This window comes from Rhinolophus sinicus, chromosome 12, assembly GCF_057876585.1.
Source record: "Rhinolophus sinicus isolate RSI-liver-muscle chromosome 12, RSI-T2T, whole genome shotgun sequence".
In the NCBI taxonomy this organism is placed as follows: domain Eukaryota; kingdom Metazoa; phylum Chordata; class Mammalia; order Chiroptera; family Rhinolophidae; genus Rhinolophus; species Rhinolophus sinicus.
In genome coordinates, this window is record NC_142512.1 from 45,415,308 (window position 1) to 45,438,778 (window position 23,471).

General features: G+C 36.7%; 1 protein-coding gene across 3 annotated transcripts in view; it reads right to left on the reverse strand.

Annotated features, from left to right (window-relative positions):
- Positions 1 to 23,471, reverse strand: part of SMURF2 (SMAD specific E3 ubiquitin protein ligase 2) — a 90,815-nt gene continuing 67,344 nt past the window's right edge. Inside the window, exons 9-19 of one of the 3 annotated variants that reach the window (XM_074319449.2) lie at positions 20,682 to 20,766; positions 17,175 to 17,333; positions 12,833 to 13,028; positions 11,659 to 11,762; positions 9,345 to 9,459; positions 7,372 to 7,550; positions 6,441 to 6,578; positions 3,496 to 3,616; positions 2,207 to 2,408; positions 880 to 955; positions 1 to 573 (exon numbers count right to left, since the gene is read on the reverse strand). In XM_074319449.2, coding sequence (XP_074175550.1) covers positions 474 to 573; positions 880 to 955; positions 2,207 to 2,408; positions 3,496 to 3,616; positions 6,441 to 6,578; positions 7,372 to 7,550; positions 9,345 to 9,459; positions 11,659 to 11,762; positions 12,833 to 13,028; positions 17,175 to 17,333; positions 20,682 to 20,766 — 1,475 coding nt within the window. In that variant the 3' untranslated portion in view covers positions 1 to 473. Of the gene's footprint in view, positions 574 to 879; positions 956 to 2,007; positions 2,039 to 2,206; positions 2,409 to 3,495; positions 3,617 to 6,440; positions 6,579 to 7,371; positions 7,551 to 9,344; positions 9,460 to 11,658; positions 11,763 to 12,832; positions 13,029 to 17,174; positions 17,334 to 20,681; positions 20,767 to 23,471 lie in introns of those variants that run through there. The other 2 variants (XM_088802325.1, XM_074319450.2) reach the window with 2 other exon arrangements.

The following is a 23,471-nucleotide window of genomic DNA, read 5'->3' on the forward strand; positions in this document are numbered from 1 at the left end:
ATAATTCAAAATAATTTTATTTTAGTTATTTTACAAAGAGCAAGTACAGGAGCTGTTCAAAATCATGTATTCAATCAAAATGAAATGTGACTTGTACCGCCTGCTGAAGTTGTCTTGATGTTTGAGAGACTTGAAATCTGTGAAGCAATTTGAATAGATTACCTTTTATAAAAATAGTAGTAGTCTTTAAGTGTAGAATACTGCCTAACTCTGGAAATGTAGGAAAAGTCAGCATTCTTTAGGTTCAAGATATTAATTTTAAATAGCAGCTGAATGCGGCCTCATGGCAAAACATAAAGACCTCTTTTTTTCCTTGAAAAGGAATTTAAAATTGTCCTTTCCCCTCACAGTGTCCTAAAATTTAAGGGGGTGGGGGTGGGGGCATTTTCCTGTATTTCAGCATTTCTTGAAACTCTGCTGAAAGGAGGCTGTCCGGGGTATAAATAGAGTCCTGGGTAAATCCTTGAAGTTTGTCATTCCACAGCAAATCCACAAGTTTCTTCGATGGCTGTTAGCAGCTTTTCATATAACTTTTCATAGCTTTCATAGGGCGGAATGTCTATTCGATTGAAGCTGTAAATAAGCACATTAGATTTTACATGGTTCATCCAACGTAGTAAGTAAACCAGCCTAGCAAGTGTAGACTAATACAGCCACATAGAAAATTAAACGAAAATGGTTATATTTCTCTAAAGCAGAGATTACCACTTTCGGGTTTTCTTACCAATCTCTGAATAATCTCAAATCACTTAGAGAGTTGCTTATCATTCCTTTTAAAGGTCCATTTAGTGGTTAAGAACAATAAATGAACAGTCACCTGTTTGAAACTAATACCTACACACATGGAATAAGGGAAGGAAAGCTACACAAAGAGCTCACCACGTGTGGGCTTTTGGCAGGTTGTTAGTGCAGGCGTCGATCTGGTGGATCGTAAAGAGCCGTGGGCCTGCAGCTCCTGCAACGAAGCAAATGTGGGGCAGGTCAGTGTAGGGGCAGGGGCCGGTCTCCCAAACCTCAGAAGAAAACTGGTACATAAACCACAGGGTCAGGGACGGGAATACTGGTGACGCCACACGAGCTGCTAAAAAATTCTTTTCCCAGGAAAAGAAGTGGGGTTTGAAAGCTTGAACTGACCTTGGATAAGGCTGGATTCCTTAATGTGCTAGCATTTCAATTTGAGAAAAAGTTGAGGATGGAAGCCCTTTGCCAACTTCTATCTTCTATAGAAAAGCAATGTCCCACAAGTATGAGAAGAAAAGTAAGTGGGCAAATGCAAGATTAAATACATTAAAAAAGATGACAACTTAAACGCACATTTAGGTTTCGTGACTCAAACTTGGCTGAGAGTGAAAGATGAGCAGTCTACAGGGTAAATTTCAGTTAAATATAAGACCGCCTGTACAAATACACGTAGAAATACAACTTCACTTTATGAAGCTGGGCAGCCTGCTAAAGACGAGTTTTCCAAGCAGGGAACAGAAGCACAACTCAAAGTGTGCTCTCCCCGGACCCCCAACATCTGGACTGGGGCCACACTGCTGGATTATGTACCAGTCTGGCTTCGTGTATCCTCAGTCATCACCAGCAGCGGCAGCTTTGGAAATGAAGAGCTTCAGAAGTAAAGGAAGCACCCGCCACCCAGTGAAGCACCGCACTCATTAGCAAGATTACCAACTCATCCAAAAATATAGTACAACAGCTATTCCACAGAAAAGAATTCTTTACAATGGAACACGGCTGGATATGAAGCATCTGACGCCATGCAGTAAGTAACGTGCTCTGACCAAACAAACGGCTTCCACGACGCATGCTGCCTCTTTCTATCAACAAAAATAGAAAGGGAGACGGGAGAGGCACCCCAAGTGGGTAAGTGATTCGCCAGGCGGAGATGTGAAGGTAGAAGCACACAGACTTCCCCTACAGGACTGCGCACCAGAATTTACAAGCAAGGCAACGGGAAAAGGAAAGGCAGAGCCTCCCCCACAGTCTCTGACATGCGGCACTCACTACAGTCACAGAGAACCCAGCAGAAAAGGCTCTTGGGACGGGAACAAAGGGAAGGAAGAAGACGGGATCAGATGTGAGAGTTACTGATAAGAACAGGGAATTTATAAGCACACGGTTTGTAAACTACATAAACCAAAGACTGCCCCCTCCCCTAATCATCTGCTGCCACATATCTGTCTGTCCCTCTGGCTTTCCTTACCTTGTAAAGCTTTGAAGCCCTGCAGAGGCACTCTAGATGATCCTGTCACAAACTGAAGTAACCGTGCGCGTCGCTCTTCATCGAAAAATTCCACAGCTTTCCAGAACCACTTGACAACATTGCTGTCTGGTGTACAGTGTTTCAACCGGGTATTTACCTTCCAGTCGTTAACATCTATCTTTCCAAGGCCACAGATTATGAGCTGTTAAAATAGAGCACAAATTATGAGCCAGTGGAAACCCAAGTTAAGCCAAAACTTCCTCCAAACAGAGCTTCAGATTTGCAGTGTTTGCTCTCATGTGGTGGTTCTTAACCAAGGGTATACATCAGACTCTTCTAGGAAGCTTCAAAATATACACCCCAGGTCCTACACTCACAGATTTCAACTCTGTGGGTCTGGGGCAACACTAAGCTCCACGGGTACCACTCACTCGCAGGTCCCCTCCCCAGAGGGACACAAATGGGATGGTACTGAGTCCAACCAATCTTTTTAGATGTGTTTACCAATAAGTCTGTTGACAGATTTAATTAGAAAGGACATTGAAGTTAATTAATCAAATCACGTAGCCTTCAAATATTTATGCTCTCCCTCACCACTAGTTAAATTTGGGACTTCTGGTAGAATTTTAAAACCTTATTGTTTTTTCACAGTAGTTCAGTAGAAATTCAGATGTATTTGTTAAAGGTCTTAATTATAAAACCAGACCTAAGGTACTTGAAGAACCAGCTTTAAAAAAAAAACAAAAAAAACAAGTTAACTGTTTCTTACAGCTACCATTAATAAGGAATGTTTCCAAAGCGACTAGGATGTTTAAATAATAGTTTATTTACCCTAAGTGTTTTAATTATTTCCTCTATGATCTTGTAAAGAAGAGCAAATGCTTTCTTGTAAAACTTAGTGTAAATCGATTGAGCCTTAGGCTTTTATTTCAAGTAAATTTCAATAAGGTGGAGACCAAGTAATAAAGTTTTATTTAACTAAATCAATAACCATTTAATTAGGGAATAGAAAACAACACTGGAAGAAGGTACACAAAATACAAAGTACACGCAACCTGTTGAAAACAAGAAAGGATAATATGAAAAAATAAAATGTTCACAATATGAGAGATTGCTAACTTGCAGAAATTCTAAAACAGGAAAGATTGTTCCTGTGAATAAGAATTGTCATAGCATTGCACCATGAAACTTCAAAAGCACGAGAAATACAACCTTCCTCTAAAACTGTTAAGAAAATTCCTAACCTTTCCTTGTTACACTAGATGATGTCATGACATTAATACACTGACCTCTAACTCCTTCTCATCAAATGTCTTCAGCAGATGCTGCGGAATTACTTCATTAAATCCTTTCTGCAGGGCCAGGAATTGTGCCTCGATGCCTCGTAAAAACCTCCAGTTGACATAAAGCCTATGAACATTGGGCAAGGCAGGGGTTTCATATGAGCAAATATGTTCAGATCTGGTCATTATTATGAACCTCTACTTTAGCAACACTGTACTTTACAAGCATCTAGCAAGAAGAATTTAGACTAAAGTCTAAAAGAATCTCCGATTACTGAAGGTAGATGGATCCCGAGCTGCGAGGCAGTTCAACGCACATTAAGAAGTGGTAACCTTCCAGTAGAACAAGGGCTGCACCAATAAAGCAACTCTTTGAATCAGAGAAACTCCTAGAAACTGGAAGTTATCTGCAGCTTAGATGGGGCTGAAGTCAAAGTCTAGATGAAACTCCTTTCTAAATGTCTAGCATGCATGCCAATAAACCACAAAGAAAGAGTCCATTCAACCAAAAATGACTATTCTTCTGGTTTCACTTGAAAATATGATTTGAATATGTTGGGTGTGTTTTTTTTATATTTGGGGGGTGGCATATGGGGAAGAGGAGTAAAAGAGAATCCTCATACCCAAAATGAGAAGAAACAGTAAAAGCCAATAGTAAGCACTTTTTGATTAAATGTTCATTGTTCCCTGGAGGCTTTAAAAACCTTGGAAGATGTGATTTACCAATAAAAATTACACTAAACTACATCTAATGTGTAGCTTTACTCATGTTTTTGATTTGGACTTATAATTTACAAGTGAATTGCTTTTTGCTTTTTTTTTTTTTAATCTACCCAGGGAAAGCCTCTACATCTCACAAATCTCAGAACTACTCATCTTCCAAGTTTGTCAACACATCCATTTCCAAAGTTGGAGAAATAATTCTCTACTTTAAGAAATAAGTTACTTAACATTATATCCTTTGGGGGACCTCATTTCTGCACCAAAACTGCACATCGAAAATGTAATGTTTCTAATCTCAAAACTGTGTTTGGTAAGGGATAATGACTGTGTGTTATAAACATGACTGAATCCTGGAGAGTAGAGCTAGGAGCTGAGTAGGCCACACTTGATCCTGGAAGTGATACACGACTGAAATTCAGGAAATTCCCATTCATTCTTTAATTTTTTAATTAGAAATGTAATACATGCTTGTTAGATATGTAAAGAAAAACCAAACACTAAATGTGGAGACAGAGTAAAACCTGAAAGTCCACTCTTTTATCCTCTTTCCCTCTCCACTTCCAGGCCCACCACCTCCACTCCCCCATCCTAGACGAACACATTATTTGGGATGTGCCTTCCTGAACACCTTCTGTGAAATTATAGAACAGCACCAGATTCTGTGCCTACATAATTCTTCTAAGACTTGCTTTTTAAATCTGACAGCTTACGCAGAGTCTCTTTTAAAAATCCACATAATAGTCTTTGGAATGTACATAATCATTCTCTAAGAACATTTTAGCAGTTTTCAATTTTTACAGTAATATTTGATATTAATATTTAATCCTTAATCATAATTATTTAATTCATGTGTTTCCATAGCATAGATTCCTAAAGATGGAGCTGCTGGTTAAAAGGCATATGCACTTTGTAGCTATTACCAAATTGCTTTACAAAAAAGCTATACCAATGTTCACACCCACCAACAGTCTATAAGACTGATGGGCATCATGTGTAAACCGGGAAAATTTTAGCCAATGAGACTTGGGGACATAATCTATACGAAAAGTATAGCGTGCATGTTTCTGTGTACATATGGTGACGTTCAAGCTCCTAATTTGATTACCATAGTTTTATGTTTGGAAGAACTTTAGTTACCTTAAGCCAAATGATCTAACCTGATACTTTTAAAGTCCTTAATCAACAGGTAATTTTATAAAAACTGGAGAACATTTTCTTACATCTAGCTCTTAAACTCACAATATGCCTATTTATAAACAAGATAAGTGCTAGTAATACAGCCCAAAGTGCTTCTGTATAGCCAGCCGTGGTGGTGATGCTACACATGCCCAGGCCCCATGTTTCCTGGTTCTGGGCCTTTGGTACAGCCCCTCCTCTAGACTGCACCTGGGATGACATGTGACTCGTTTTAACCAAAAGAATACAGCAGAGGTGACGTTGGTCAGTTCTAGGCTTAGGCCTTAAAAAGAGCCAACAACTTCTGCTCTTGTGCTCTCAGAAACCAGCCACCCCCTAAGAAGCCTGGCTATCTTGCTGGGGAGAGAGAGGCCATGGGGAAAGTGAGAGGCTGCTGTGACCACGTGGAGATAACCAAGAAACCCAGCCAACAGTGAGAACTGGGCCCCAGACGGTGACCCAGTGGCCGTTCCCACTCCAGCCAGCCCCCAAGCCTTTTGGGCCATCCTAGCTGAGTCTTCAGATACTGAGTGAGGAGGCCATCTTGATGTTTCAGTCCCAGCTGACACCACACAGAGGAGCGTTGTGCCATCCCTGTTGTTCTCTATCCAAATTCCTGACCCACAGCATTGTGAGAAATAATAAAATGGTGGTTGTTTTTAAGTCACTCAATTCTGCAGAAGTCTATTTTATAACAGTAAGTAGCACTTTCTAAGTACAGTGGTACCTTGGTTTTCAAACATAATCCGTTCCGGAAGACCATTCGAGTTCTGAAATGTTTGAAAACCGAGGCAGTTTCCCCATAGAAAGCAATGCAAAATGGATTAATCTGTTCCAGACCTTTAAAATCAACCCCTAAAACTGCAAATTTAGCATGAATTTTACTATCTAATGATACCATAGATCCATAAAATTTACGGTATTCGTAAACTGAAATGTTTGTCAACGGAGACGTTCGAAAACCGAGGTACCACTGTATTTAAATGTTTTTCTGTACTGCCATTCCAGAACATTAAAACAGTTCTCAAGTTTGAGAACACAGAAGTGTTTACCTGACATATTCCTTTTTATTTTCTTCAGTAACAGGGATACTCTTGCCATTTGGTTTAAGCTCATGCTGAATAATTTCCCCATATGCATTGTGTTCGACACAGAAGGTATGGTCCAAAACACCTGTAATATCATTCTCACTAGAAAGGAAAGAGAAGGCAAGATACTTAACTGCAAAATCTCAAACACAGACCCTACAGATGTATTAATTGGTGAGACAAATAAAACTAATGTAGTTTTATGACATGACAAATATAAAGTCAGATTCCTTAGACTAGTTCTTATGCTACCACGCCTCCTGCTTCCTGGGCAGAAAAGCCAAAGAGCTTTAACCGTCACAAGCACAAGGAAACATTTCACTTCCTGGGGAATGAGAAAGAACCCTGGCCAAAGCTGGGCTTTACATCAGGAAACTGCAGTTGTGTTTGGCTTTCAGGTAAGAGGCCCTATCTGAATCTGGGTATCCCCAGTGAGAAAGCTACATGTGTGTTTGGTAAAAATAAGTATGGCCAATATATCTTAATAAACTCACGCCCTCCCACAAAACAGAATTGGTTCTTACAGATACCCTTTTTAAAGTATGGTTTCAACAATCACCACTTCAGCAGGAATTTGTTATTTTAATACCTGCAGGATTGTAATCAAACTTGCATCACCTTGAGGAAATCATTTAGAGTAACTTTTAGAAGACAATATACTAAATTTTCTCCTTTTTAAAGTAATAACATTCACTAACTTTTAGAAATTTGAAATATACAGGAAAGCGGTAGAAAGAAGAAAAGTCTTATGTGGTCCTATCACTCAGATAATCACTCTTAATGTTATCTGTGCATTTTTCAAGTTTTAAAGAAGTATATCCATTTTGAAACAGCATCTTTTTTAAAAGATCAGATTCTAACTATAGTGAACAGATATACAAGACTCAATACATACAGTATCCACACTAAACTGTTATGAAGATCTGGATCAACTAACTCCATGTCATCCAAAGTAATTGACTTCCCAAGCAACTGTTTATAAAAAGGCAATGTGAAACCACCGTCAATGTAATGTCCATGAAACACAGCCATTCCCATTATTCGTCCAACAAAGTGGAAATATGATAAGTGTTCCTGAAATTGAAAAGAGTTTATATAAATACTCCAGTTAGACACTATCCAGGGAATTTTTAGCAAAAATTAAATTTAAGCAACATTAATCTTTTTTATAATAAGCATCAACTCATACTCTAATTTACAACTACTTAGATGGAACAAGCTGTCATATCAAAGCTCAGTAATCATTAGGGAGAGTTTCTATTTGGCATACTCAAGATTCTGTACACTGTGATAAAATATTACACCAGACTCAATGCCTCTCTCAAAGGGTACAGTCACTTTGTAAAATTTATCTTTAGAAATTAAGCCCAGATTACAGTCCCATTGCAGCTTCATTAAACCACTCACAGATCCTGTTCTCTTCCTCTCCTCTCATATCCTGCTGAGCGCTTTACAATCCTGGCTCTGTCATGGAAAAAAGCTTTCAATCCTAAACCTCCCTATTTCCTTAACCTAACCAGAAATCGAACTTCAAAACATCGTAGATTTAAAGGCACAGATTTCTTGTCTAACTTGGACTAGAGTCCTGATTCTGCCAGTTACTAGCTATGCATAAGCAAATTACTTAACCCCTACAGCACTAATTTTCCACATCTGGAAAAATGAGGGGAATAACAGTATCTAAAAAGGATGTCTGTGAGGAGTAAAATGAGATGAAAGATGAAGGCCATGGCACTGGACCTGGCATGTAGTAAAAGCTCAACAAACAAAAACTGTTATTACTACAGTGGCAGCAATGGGTTCCCCAAGCAGAAGCGTCACCTAAAAATCTTCCCTCTATAAAGGATTCCCTGCGGTGACTCTCACAGTCCTACCATGGCTGGATATATTGGTCTTTCATGATAAATTGTTCCGTTAGTTGGACATTTATATTTTAAACTTATATTACCTTTCTACTTAATAAATAATCTTTAAACTTCCCTTTTATCTTAAAAACAGCTTTTGTGTCTTTTTAAAAACTAATACATGTTCACTACAAAATAGAAAATTCAGGGGGGAAAAAATCACCCATAATCTAATACCTGGAGATAACCAAAGTCAGTATTATAACATAGAGCCTTTCAATGTTTACACATATACATATTTACCAAAATTGTATCATACTATTTTGTAACCTTCTTTTCACTTAATATATCACAAACACCATCTTGACATGTCATTAACTATTATCCCACAATATCATTTTAATGGCTATATAATATGCCCTTGTATGGAAAGATCGAAATAATATAAAAATGAATTAGTAACAGCTGCTAACCTTTGTTGAGTGCTTTATACAACAGGATAAATAATGTACAGCACTGTGCTAAACACTTGATGTGCAGGGTCTCACTGAATTGTCACAATTCTTCTCTGAGGTACGAACTATATTTATTATTATTAGCAGTTACAAAATTGAGGCTTAAGTCAATGAATTTACCCAAGGTCACAAAGCTATGAAGTAGTGGGACCAGGATATGATCACATGTCTTTCTAATTCCAGACTCTATGTTCTTAACCATTAATGTCATTCTGCTTCATGACATCATTTAATCAACAACCCCCCTGGCCCCCCCGCTTATGGGCAATAATGCTGTTACCAATTGGAGCCACCATAAGCAATGACACAGCAAACACCCCTGTGCCGAAACTGTTGAATATATCCATAATCGTTTACATGAGAAAATTTTCTAAAACAGGAATTGCTAAGTGCAAAGGCGTGACTAGGACAAGGAGAGTAATCCTATGTCATAAACTACACTGACATTTAAAGATGAAAAGTATTGTAGGTCACTAATTAATTCACATCATCATAACCACCAATCATACCGGGTTAACTGCAGAATCAGGATTGATCTGCAGTGTATAGATATCATCTCTTGAATACTGGAAGAGGCCATAGTATGGATTCAACATTTCATGTGACAAGAGATATAACCACTCCCTAGAAAAGAAGAGATGACAAAGGAATTTTCTGTTAAGATACACTATTAATCATTTTAGCAAAGAATTTTTCAAATAAAAGAAAATAAAGCACGGACTAGTTACATAAGATCAGACTGGAAAAATCTACCACACCAAAAAAAGCAAATGAAAACTCTTGTTTTGTTATTATGCAGTCACTTCTCACTCATTTTGGGCACTTTTATGACATGAGCATCAGAGAGTATAAGGTATTATCCAGAAGAACCAACTACTAATTAGATGTTGCAGCCCAGTGGTCTGCTTATTGCTAAACAAATTTGTAATACATGATAAATATAAAATGAAGGGAAGAACATGGTTTATCCCAAAACATCCATGTGATCTACACTATCCTGGTCCACTCCTATCGCAGATTTATACTAATTAATATCGATATACATAACATAGCATTGATTTACTCTCACTTTTGAACAGGGTGTGTTTTGTTGTTGGTATTATTTTAGTAAGAAAATTTCATTATCCATTTCATAATCTTTTTTGTGTAAACCCTAAAATATACCATGATAAACATGTAAGTGGTCAGATTGCAAGGCGTTTGGTATAGGTAGGAACAAAAGGGCAAGCCTGTATTTTCTGGGTATGTTCCATACCAACTCTTGGTTTCAAGTGTGCATCAATATTTTTAAAACATCATTATAAACAGTATTATCACTTTAAGCTTATTAAATCCTTTATATTTTTCAAAGTGTGAAAGATTACTTGTTATTCATCTTGGCGAAACTGAAATAAAATCACTAGAACTTAAGATGTAGTGCTAGTATAAATTCTTGTCATTCCTCAGCTAGGACAGGTATTTAAATATGTTCTGATAATATGGATTAAATACATTGAATAATATAATTTTAGGAAATGCAGTGAAAATACTATTAACAAGTAGTTAAAGGAAAATGTTTCAAAGTTCTATAATGTGATGGAGTCTAACTCAAATCACTACCGTTTATGTAATACTTGAAAAACTCTAGAGATTAAAAAGGGAAAAGAAAGTGGTTTCCACATAAGCAACTTTCCTAGTACACATAACACTCCCCTGACGTGTCTTGTATGTTTTATGCATGTATGTGTTTTTTAAAGAAAATCCCAATTTTTGTTTTATCTCTACCAAGTATTTAGAACACACATCAAAGTAGAACCCAACTACTTTTGGGTTCTACTGCGGAGTAAAAATCAAAGAAAGCAGCTCACTGCCACATCCCATTTAGTCTGCCCAACCCTGAGAGTAAGCAGCAAAGTTAAGAAATAAACAACAAAAAACTGATGACTTATTTGGACTATACATGTAATTATAGCATTCGAATTCCATCAGCAGATAATTAACAAGTTTTCCCAACAACCACTGAAAAATCTAGTTATAAATAAATCATAAGAATTCCACAGAAACTATCAAGTTCTAAGTATGAACAAGTGCTCAATGCTAAAAATCCAAACTAAAGTAATTATCCATTTGCAAGTCAAATAAGTCTACAGGTGAAAACAAGTAATGCGAAGTAACAATTATGGGACTTGGTGGAAACAATTTACACAATTAAGGCTGAATTTAGATTAGGGGAAGGGGAATTATCATGATGGTCCTTAGAATGTTTCAATACAGAGCTACAATGTTTCTGCTACATTTACATTAAGTGAATTTTCACACCTGGAAAAATATAAAATACTTTATGAATGTAATATAAGGACTTTATGAATGTAACACAACACACACACACACATACACACACACACACACACAGACTTTAATAAGGTTAAAAAGCAGAGCAGTGGAAGCAAAGGGAAACAGTATTCAGTTTAGACTGTATGTTAGTAAAATCTCAAAATTGTTCCTGATAATGTGAAGCAGAGAGAATAACATGTACTAAAGGAGAAAGATGAAGAAAACATTAGGCCTGCAGGTCCTACCAACAAGCCACGTAGGGTTCCAGCTAGTCTACAGAGGAAGTCTCATTGGGCTGTATCATCCACTAGAGAGTTCTCAAGTACTCTTCTGATAGCAGCACTATCCTAACTCATTATGAATGTATCTATTAGGATATCCTCTTATTGCAAACATTAGGGAATATTATACTGGAAAATAAATATCAATGAGAAGATTATACCACAGGAAGTATCTTAAATTTGTAAATATAAGGATCCATATGTCATTTCCTGACAAGCAAGTCTTTACCTGGCAACCCCTCCGTAGTCAAGACCTTCTTCTCCACGAAATTTTATCATTAGTCGCTTCCAGAGATCTTTTGGTCTCATTTTCATGACCTGTCGATATGATTCCTGAAAAAAATGTTAGTATACTAGAATTACTAGGTGCTTTTAACCTGTTATTTAAACTCTCCTTGCCATTCCACCTACAAAACATACATTTATTTAAATAAGGTGAAATTTGTTCAACAATCAAATCAATGGATCAACTCTAAGTATTTGAAACCTCTTGGAACTTCTAAAAACAAAATGAATGTAGCTTAATACTACTGAAACCAATTCATTTGATACACGTTACATTAAAAGCCTACTAAGTGCAAAACTCCATATTTAAGTTCTATGAACCACAGCAATGATTCCACTCGCATTAAAAACAGAATCTGATAGAAGTACCAATTTTTTTTTAAGTTAGTTTACCTAATTCTAGGTCATAAGCACCAGTAGAAAATAAAGGTAAAAAAAGAAAGTCCCCAAAGAACGTAAGTAATCATTAGTGTAGTTTTTACCAAATCAAAATGTTATATTATTTTAAAATACAAATGACTGACTACAAACAAGGTCAGAACTGTTCTGAGAGAAACAAGTTCATCCTTTGGGAAAAGGATTATCAAGTCCCCAAACATCTCTCGCCCAGGAATCCTCTAATGAGTGGGAAACCCTTGCATTGAAATTCTGCCACTAATTATGTAAGAACTTTGAAGTTGGTATTAGGGCTGTAAAAATCCAAAGATAAAAGAATATACTGAAAAGGAAGATTTTTCAATAAATTACGGCAGTAGTTCAATAGTAATTAAATACAACGATCTTTTGATTTAAGAGTCCCTTACCTTTTGGAAGAATTAGAAGGTAAAAGATGGACAATACTTGGGGTCTTTTAAAACTCATTAACAAACAAGTATGTGCAATGCAGAGACCAAGCTGAACCAACTGGAATATCTCACACTCTTCATCCCATTTAAGTGTTTATCTTACACGTTAAATCTCTCCAATAGTACTTGCCTTTATTCCCCACTATTAAAAAAGAAATAATGAAAACTCTCCCATTCTAAAGAGGTAACACTCCAAAAAAGCATTCTTGCAAAACAGAGTAGAACACTGAAATGCAATCTTTCTCCATTTTGAAATAAGACTTATAAGTTTACCTCAAAAATCTCTTCCCTGGAAACCTCAATGCGGCAATGGCCAGCCTGAGGCTGTTGCTGGGAAAGTTCTTGACGCAAAATTTTCAGTTTCTGAACCAGGTCTCGCTTGTACCGGGGGACTGTCAGACACTCTGTGTCATCGGGGCATAACGATACTACTTGCTGCTGCTGTTGGTCTTTCAATTGGTTCTGCCGACTAGAAGTAAACAAAAATGTTATTAAAGCACTTGCACTAAAAAGACTGCAATTATACATTTCAAATAGCATCATACTATAAAACAAGTCTAGCGATATCATTTCCGGGCCTTACTATATGTTTGGCTTGTCATTTTTGACAACGATAAACTAGGTCCAAAGTTTACTTCTCAGAATCCATATGAATTTATGGAATTGAAAAAAACAGTTTTATCCAGAAAGCTTTATACAGCTGCTGAAAACAAATTTCTTAAATACCGTTTCCATTTTCTTGTGCATAGTTTACCATCACCCCCTTTAAAATCCAGGCAGATGCCAAGGCCTGTGCCTGTTATCTAGAGTCTGTCTCCCTGGAGGAGACAGTTTGAACTGGCAGCTTGGCAGGGACCCCTGCTTCTATACACGCTACAGTCTAGACCACAAGAATGCGGGAGGTCACGTGTAAGTTACTGGCACAGAGAAACGAGCACTGTACAAACAAGTTTAAATGCTTTATAGAGTGACTACTTTTTATTGTGGGAAAATATACATAAAATTTACTATTTTCAGCATTTATGAAGGATACAGTCAGTGGCATTAAGTACATTCACACTGTTGTGCTAAAGTGATTTCTAATTGCACATATATGGATTACCACAAATTCGTGAAAATAGTCTCCCAAGTATAGCAGAAATATAATTTTTTAAAACCAAGTTGCCTAGAGATATTTTTGTTCTCCTAGCAAAAATATAAGCTGCATTTAAGAATTTTTTAAAAGAACCTTACGATAATAATGAACTAGTTAATTCCAATAAATTGTCAGGAACTAAAAAGTCCAATAATTCACTATGGATGTCTACGCAGACACTGAGTGATTCAACTGGAGTTTAATTTTGCACACGACTGATAGGAGCGCAGTCTCCTAACCTACAAGTAAAGGGCAATGATAAAATAAACAAGAATAACTCTCAGTTCTCAGATAAATCACCCAAGCTTATTTTACATACACTGGTGGTTCTTAGGTTATCAGGCCAAATTTTATACCGAAGACATGGAACTATCCAGAGAAAATGTATCTTGGATGAAAATTACAAATCACTATTTACTACCCTTACAAACATGATAAAGGTGTTTTTATACACATAAACAAAATCAAAACAGACATTACATTAAAAACTACTCCCTAAACAACAGCATTCATCCTATGCAAAAAAAAAAAAAAAAAAAAAAAGAACTTGGGTATACCTTACACTACTAGACAGACAAATTTAACTCAAAATGGATCAGGGACCTCAATATAAAACCCAAAGCCACAAAACTTCTGAAACACAGAAGGGAATTTTTATGACCTGAGTTAGGCAAAGGTTTCTTAGATATGACACCAAAAGCATAATCTCTAAAAGAACTTTATCAGAATTTCAAAGAAAACTTCTTTCCTTTGAAAGAAAGTTCTTTACTTAAGAAAATGAAAAGACAAGTCACAGACTAGAAGAAAAATCTTTCCAAAGCATATACCTCATATAGGACTTGTATCGCAAGTATCTAAAGAACTCTCAAAATTAAAAAATTAAAAAAAAAAAATCAGTTGTTTTTAAAAGGGGGCAGAAACCTTCACCAAAGACATACAGATGGTAAAAAGCACATACAAGATGCTCCACATCATCAGTCAGTCATGAGAGAAATGCAAATTTAGACTATAATGAGGAACCACTATATACCCATTAGAATGTTTAAAATTAATGAGACTAACCATACCAAGGGTTAGCAAGGGTGAGAAGCAATGACAACTCTCACACATGCTGATGGGAACGTCAAATGGGAACAATCACTTCAGAAAACAATCTGGCAGTTTTTTAGAAAGTTAAACACAAATCTAGCCTATAAGGCAGCCGCTCTACTTCTGGGTAATTATTTATCCAAGAGAAGTGAGACCATATGTCCATACAACGATTTATACATAAATGTTCACAAGAACTGCATTTGTCATAGTCAAAAACTAGAAACAATCCAAATGTATCAACAGGTAGATGGATGAATAAATTGTGGTATACCCATCCAATAGAATACCACCCAGGAATGAAAAGAAATGAACTATACATGCAACAACAGAGATGAATCTCAAATAATTCTGCTGGGTAAAAGAAACCAAACGAAGAGTGCATACTGTATGAACCCATTTATCTAAAACTCTAGAAAATGCAAACAAACACAGAGCGACCGAGCAGATCAGCGGTTGCCTGAAGACGGGGTGCACTATGGTTTGAACTGTGTCTGCACAGATGGACTGAAGTACTAACCTTTGGTACCTGTGAATGTGACCTTATTTGGCAATAGGGTCCTTGCAGATGTAATCAAGTTAAATGAGGTCATAAAGAAGAGGGAAATTTGGATCCAGACAGGAAAGAGAAGGTGGGGCATAGTAAGAAATACACTTTCATCTTTGTTCCTGGTTCCTGAAATAGAACCCCTCAAATCCTTGAAATTTTTCAGATGACAGAGGTGATAGTAGGAGTGTCTTTTGTTCTAATGTTTGGTCTTCATCCTCAGGTCCAGACAGAGCTCCTAAATCCCTTAGAATTTCTTGTGTAGGAGTATTTTTGTTTTCAATGAAGTGACTCTTGGTGAACTCCTAGATAGCTTCAGGATCGGGGCTGGTCACCAGAAAGAGCAAGGCTTGATTAGAAGCCTGGACTTTCAGCCCCCTTCCCCCAATCTCTGGGGAGGGAAGAGGAACTGGAGGTTGAGTTAATAATCAAGCAGGCCTAAGTGATGACATCTCCGTAAGAACCCCTAAACGACGGTGTTCAGAGAGCTGCCAGGTTGGTGAACACACTGAGAGTGAAGCAGCCGGAAAGAGCATGGAAGCTCTGTGCCCTTCCATCGCTGTTCCTGGCCTTGTGGATCTCTTCCGTTTTGCTGTCCCTCAGTTATATCTTTTATAATAAACTAGTAATAGTAAATAAAGTATTTCCCTGGTTCTGTGAGCCATTCTAGAAAATTATTCAACCCAAGGAGGGGGTCATGGGAAATCCCCAATTTATAGCCAGTCAGTAAGAACTGGGACTTACAATCGGCATCTGAAGTGGGGACAGTCTTGTGGGACTTAACCGGGGGGTCTGACACTAACTGCAGGTATTGTCAGAACTGAATTCAATCACTGTACACAAAGTTGGTGTCTGGAGACTTGGAGAATAGGTAGGATTGAGGGGAAAGGCCATACATTTGGTGTCAAAAGTTTTGTGGATAGAAACAGTTCATAGAAGCCCATGTTACCCAAAGGTTGATCCCAAAGGTTGGGATGATGTGTCTACAGGCCAAGCAACAGCAAGGTTTCCAGCAACCACCAAAAGCTAGGTGAGAGGCAAGGAACAGATTCCCCTTCAGAGCCTCTGGAAGGAACCAACCCTGGCTAACAACTTGATTCTGAACTTCTGGACTCCAGAACTGTGAGAGAAGGAATTTGTTGTTTTAAACCACCCAGTGTGTGCTATTTGTTACGACAGCCCTAGGAAACTAGTACAGGTGGAAGCCCCACGAGAAGGGACAGGAGGAAGAATTATAAAGAGGCACGAAAAAACTTTTAGGGGTCATGGATATATTCACTATCTTCACTGTGGTCATGGTTTCAGGGGTATATAATAGATCAAAACTTAAACTTTACACTTTAAATATGCACCGCTAACTGTATGTCAATTACATTTCAATAAAGCTGGTTTGCTTTTTTTTTAATCCAGCATACATCAAGCTCATTCACAAAGACTTGTATGAAAGACTAAGTCCTGTAAACGGCTTAAAGCTCAAGGACAAAACTGACATAGCAAAAAATGCTCTGGGACGGACTCAGCTATCCTGGAGCTAGCTCTGATGCACCCGAGGGGAAAAAATCCATCTACCCCATAAAGCAGCCTGTCTCCAAGGTGTGCCAGGGAGAACCTTTGATACATACCCTTTCCTAACATTTCAGGACAGGTTCCTACTTAAGCACAGTGGGATTAAAATACTCATCTATCAGAGTAAAACTTGTCAAACTCTTATATAAAATTTTGTTCAACAAAAGTAGTTTATAATTGAGGAGAGCCAGACATTCTACCACATTCATTACAAAAAGCATCACCCGTCTTCTCTTGTTCAGACTCGCATTTTAACACGTATTATTTCAAAAACTTACTTTAAAACTAAATGCAAGTTAGCAGAGAGCCGAGGATCTGTAAATTGTGTTGTTCTGTTGTTATGGTCAACGAAATAAACTCTGCCTGTTGCCGTATTACGAATCTCCCATCCAGGAGGCAATGGACCAAGCTCTTCACAATTGATGTTGCTAAGATCCCTGCAAAAACAAATATAAAATACAAAATACCTCATTGCTGGGCCTGCTAGGCCAAGCAAGTGTAAATGACACAGAACAATTCCATGAAGTCTGAGAAAATGTATTGTTTCAGAAACTTGAGATGTTCAGCTGGAATCTTTAATTCCCAGTGGTTTAACAAACTTGCATATTCAAAACCCAATCCATAAATGGCTCAGAAACTTATCACATAGCCTACATTTTTAGAAAGTTTGTTCCTGGGCTTTAATGTAAGACAGATTTTAAATTAACATGAAAGCAATCATAAAATTTGCCAATATAAACTATACTTCAATACTTATCTGACAAAATATTGTTTTACAAATGCCAGTGATATAAGGAATGAAATGTTGTCTAAAATTTCTCTTCAATTATTTCTTCACTACATCATAAAAATTTGTGTAAATAAATGTTCATTCTGTGATTAATTTTAAGCTCTCCAACAAAGCAAAACTGGAAATGTTATTGAATTTTATGATCCTAAAAATAACCACAGTATACATTTTAAAAGATAATGTCTCCATTTTAAATTTTGAAAGCTGTAAAACTAGTGAATGAAGAACCTGTTTAAGACACCTAAGGAAGACTACTCCTAAAGACTTACTGCTACAATAAAAAAAGCAAAAAGACTTTTAATGGACTGAAGACCATTAATCATACGTTCTTAAAATACTATTATATAGAGACAAAGACTTATAGGACCTTAAAGAGTGACATAAAAGTAGCATGTCTAATATAAGCTTATATTGTTAAATAATTATAATCATAAACCTCATCAAAATCATGTTTTAAAAGTTAAACTAGAAAAAGATTTTTCCTGAAATAATCTATTCTTGGTCATAATAAAACACAATGATGGGCACCTATAAGCACCCATAGACTTGTTGAAATATTAATTTTGCGTTATGCTTATAGATTTTCCAAGAGACTCTTCTGCTACAGAACAACTAAAGCTTGGAAAGAGCATACTATTTGAGACACTGTTAGTCTCATAAGAGACAAGAGGGAAAGTTGCAAGGACACTTCTCAAATTAAAAAAAAAAAAAAAGTGAATTGAGCTGGAGCTGGTACCTGAGTGGCAGGCGGGCAGGCAGAGGGTTAGGGCTGCAGGTGAGTAGTTGTTAGTTGGGAAACAGCCTCAGGCCAGCAGCAAGGTTGGAAAAGGAAATCTGAAACTTCCTCCCTACACAGAGAACTCAAAGGGAGGATGAAGTGATTCAGGAAAACTTCCTAAATTCCCATTTTGGTCCACAGAACTCAACCCAATTAAGATCAAACAAACTCACAAAGATCACCAAACACCTCAGAAAGAAGTCATGAAGACTGAGAGTCAGTGGAAACAATAAACCACAGAATTAGATCCCCAAGTACTATCAGAGATCAAACAGAGAGAACAGCTATGATATGCAACATTTAAAAAAAAAATAAAAGGGAACAATTACAAAGGCAAACTATCAATGAGAGATTAAGAATAAACAGATGGATTTTTTAAAATAGAACTTTTAGAAATGAAAAGCAAATACAGAAATCAAAGAATAATTCTTTGGGTATAATGCAGAATTTGATTTTATATCACTTTATTTGGAATTTTATAAACCTATATAGTCATGTGTGGGAGAGCTCCAAAGAATTGATTGAAAGAGCAGAACTCTGGAAACAATCTTTATTTCCAATTAGGAAATGACTGAAGAAAAATGGAATGTTATACAGCCATAAAAAGTAATACAGATCTGTATTTCAAGACTACATAGTCAGTATGCAATGTAATGAATAACAAGGCATTAATCATTGTTTTAACGAGATCTGTACAACTTGATGAAATAGGACTTCTCAGATAAGTCTAAGCTTACTGGATATCTTTAAATAAAATTCAAGTGTCTGAGTTACACTATTTTATAAATAAATGTCTTTGATTAAATAGTGATATTTTAATAGAATCTAAACATTTATAGTCTGCTTTGATAAAAAGATCCTCCACACAAAAGGTATATTTACTAAAGGATATCCTCCAAAAAACAAAAGACATAATGATATATGAAGGTATGATTTTTAAGATAATAATTAGGGCACAGAAACTAAAGAGAAGAAAAATAATCCAGAGCATAATTTCATAGTCCTTATTCAATACGCAACATGAAATATTCTAAAACCTTTATAAACATCACTAATTCATTAATGAATCACTGACATGTTTCCTTAGGAATAAGAACATATTACCAACAGTGGTGCCAAAATCTCTCTCAATTTCAATTTCCGATGCCAGTTTATATACTACTCTTTCAACAGATAACTCAGGTTCCACGTCTTCAATATTATAAATCACTTAGTTTTAAAAAATCAGTTTCTTCTATGCATTTCCTTCAAATGACTTTATTTTATTAAAAAGCTCATCATTGACCTTCAATTGAATAAACAGAATCCAAAACACTTCTTTTCATAATTTACATAAAAATCTTGTTTCTACAAGTTAGGCCCTTGGATTTTTTTTCAGTGAGCTTATTAATAAAACAAAAATTTCCTCTCCACTACTTCTTTTAAACTAACAGCTTACATTACCAAGACACAGAAATGGCAATCTTCATACAATAATTAATGATAGCACTTTTCTTTGGTTGCCACCCTCAAAAGATTCTAATTAAGCTCTATGACAAAGCAAAACATTTTCATTGTAATAGCTTTATTTATAAATAAGAGAGTATCAAAGCAATCCAAGACCAGCTAGTCACATCTGGTTTTCATTCAAATACATGATTCTTGACAAGTGGAGCTCTGACTATAAGCTTTAGGCAGAAAAAGATCTCAGGTAAATGCATCCAGCAGTGCCTGCAGTTCTAATGTGCAAGTTTTAGCATTTGACAGAAATTTAATTTAATTAGGTTATTTCTTTTCCACATTAAAACGAAACTTTATTAAGGAACATATAAAAGAATACTGAATACACTTACATGAGATTAAAAATAAACCTTTTTTTAAAAAAAAGCATAAGCAGAAATAAAAATATCAATTTACTATCCTTTAAAAAAGAATATGAACATTTTTTTCCCCAGGTCAATTTTCAAACTCCTAAAAGACCCATGTTTTTGCCCAGATTTTTTTTTAAGGGTGAGATGGGAGAGGGACTGGGGACTGGTTGGGGACGGGGGCATAGAGCACTGGGGTAAGGATTGCAGAGAAATCCTAACTTCTACTAAATGTCAAAGTGAAATGACTATTAGAAAGAGCCAAACTTTTACATTAACTATTTTAAGAAGTTAATGATTAGCTAATCAAAGAAATTCTAGGTAAAATGGATATTCAATTGTATGAAGAATATTCAGAATATGTTCTTACCTAGGCACTCTTGGATCATGCCATGTGCTCACACCAGTCTGAGTATGTAAGAAATACACCTGACCTTGTTGTGTTGTCCTCTGTTCTGTAAAATTAAGAAACACTAACAATAAAAACATATTCAGAATGTCCAAATCAGACAACTAGAGACACTACAATATCATATTAATAAGTTATCTAAATTACCAATCTACATTATTACAGAAGTTTTGCTTTACAAATAATTTGTTCTGAACTCAGAATACATTCTCTCTTGGAAACAATCTTGTAAACAGTGAAGAGGGTCACAGGCCAACTATCTAAAAGGCAACTATACTTATAATGTGGCTTAAAATATTAACCATGTTGCAATGCAAAATAGAAGAGGTGACAGTACCAATAACTAAGCAAAACAAACATGAAGTGATGATCTTTTATTTGTCTTAAATGTGGAGCCTGAGGGGAACAAAGGAAGGCTCAGAGGAAGAGGCTAACCAACTTTGGAGAGGTCCTGAGGGGTTTGCAGAAACTTTCAAAGGGTTTGCCGATTGGTAATGCTTTTTTTTTTAGTATGCCTAATCTTACATCAAAAACTTACATTTTTTTCTTTTCTTGAGAGAGGTAGTCTCAAGACTACACTTGGAGTTAAACAGAAGCAAAAAAGATGGAATACAGGGGAGACACTCTATGGTCAAAAATAGGCAAAGATGGAAAAATAACCAAGTTAGAAAGCAGAGGACTAAAGAGCAAGTGTGCATACTGGGGAGAAAAAAGTCCAAGGTGACATAAACTCAAAGCCCTTGGGGAAAGCGTGAGGAAGCCAGGGCAAAGAGAAGGAATCGGTGAAAAGGGTTCCTTCACTGGTGGTTTTTGGTCTTAGGTTTTTAAGCAACAGAACCACTTTTCTTTAAACCAAAGTTAATGAAAAATTCCACCATATAAAATGATAAAGCTATTGCTAGTATATATTAGTATAAACTTAATTTGTTTATAAACCTACAAAAAGCAAACAATTTAAACTTTAAACTTTTAAAAATTACAAACAAAAATATTTAAAATTGGTTGGACATAACAGCTACAAAAATTTCAGCCTTGGTACCACTTTACTCCTATGTTTTGGTTGGGTTAAAATAATTTTAGGGGTGGCCAGTTAGCTCAGTTTGTTAGAGTGCAGTGCTTTTAACAACAAGGTTGCCAGTTCGATCCCCACATGGGCCACTGCGGGCTGCGCCCTCCACAAATATATTGAAACAACTACTTGACTTGGAGCTGATGGGTCCTGGAAAAACACACTTAAAATAAATAAAAGTTTAAAAAAATTTTTTGATTTATATCACACAAATATTATGAAAGTATAACCACCCCCACTCCAAACAGTTTGCCTTGTAATCTCAAAGAAAAATGGCAGGAGAAAACTTGATTCTTAGGTCTGAACATTAATAACAGCTAAAATTCACTAAGTTTGAATAGGCACTGTATAATAGGCACTAACATGAAGTTATCATTTATATTTTGCAACAAAACCTGCACGGCTGGTGCTATTATTTTCCCCGTTTTATAGAAGATAAAATTGAGGTTCATAAAAGTAAACAACGTGCCCAGTGCACACAACTTATATGTGGCAAAGTCAGGATATGAACCCAGGTCTGTCTCCCAAGTCCATGCTCTAATCACTGCGCTGTAAGTTTACGTTCACCTGTGTAGCATAGAACAGTTAATGGACAAATTGTGTGTTTTTTTTAATTACATAGTTACGGGCTACCCCGGTGGCTCAGGTGGTTGGAGTGCCACGCTCCTAATACTGAGTCGCCGGTTCGATTCCCACATGGGCCAGTGACCTGCGCCCTCTACAGCTAAGATTGTGAACAACAGCTCCCTCTAGAGCTGGGCTGCCGCGAGCAGCCGGAGGTTGACGTGACCTGCCTTGGGCTGCTGTGTGCTGCCAGGAGCGGCCTATGGCCAGTGTGAGTGGCCGGCAGCCGGCAAGAGCTGCTGTGAGAGGCCGAGGGACAACTAGCAACCGACGGCCTCAGCTGCGGGGAGCGCAAGGCTCATAATACCAGCCTGGGCCAGGGAGCTGTGTCCTACACAACTAGACTGAGAAACAACGGCTTGAACCGAAGGGGGGGAGGTGCTGTGTTGGGGGGGTGGATTTAAAAAAAAAGTTAAAATATATTTAAAAATAAAGTTAAAATCATGCATTTGCAGAACAGTTTAAAAAATATTCTAGGGCAAAAATAAAATACAAATTAGATCAGGTGATTCCCAACATTGGTCATTAGGTGTCACCATCAGCTCAGAATAGCTGTTGAGAGGACAAGGATGTAAACAACTTGGTTAGCTCTTAGCAAGAAAGGCGAGCACAGCTGAGTTATACCAGTGCTACTTACGTGTATATTATCTACCAGAGTGTTCACAAGTGGTGATTAATTTAGAAAGTTCATTATTCAACTAGAAGATTCATGTCATCTTCTATTTGAAATTCTACAATTTAGGAAATTATATAAGATTGCAATAATTTTATACAAACAAGTGACTAAATCATTTACAATCACCCAATCACTCAGAGATAACCCAAAATTACAGACAATACAAATATAATGTATAAATACGATCATAAATATCCTTTTGAAATTCTTTCTAAATTGTATGTTTAGACAATGGCATTTCAGGTCTGCCTTCAGATTACCATTATCAATAACAATGCCATCTTACCTTTATACAGTGCCTATTTACAAAGAAGTCCCATATGCTCCTCACAACACTTTTGTGATAAGGAGAGGTATCATTCATCTTATTTCGTTATAAAAG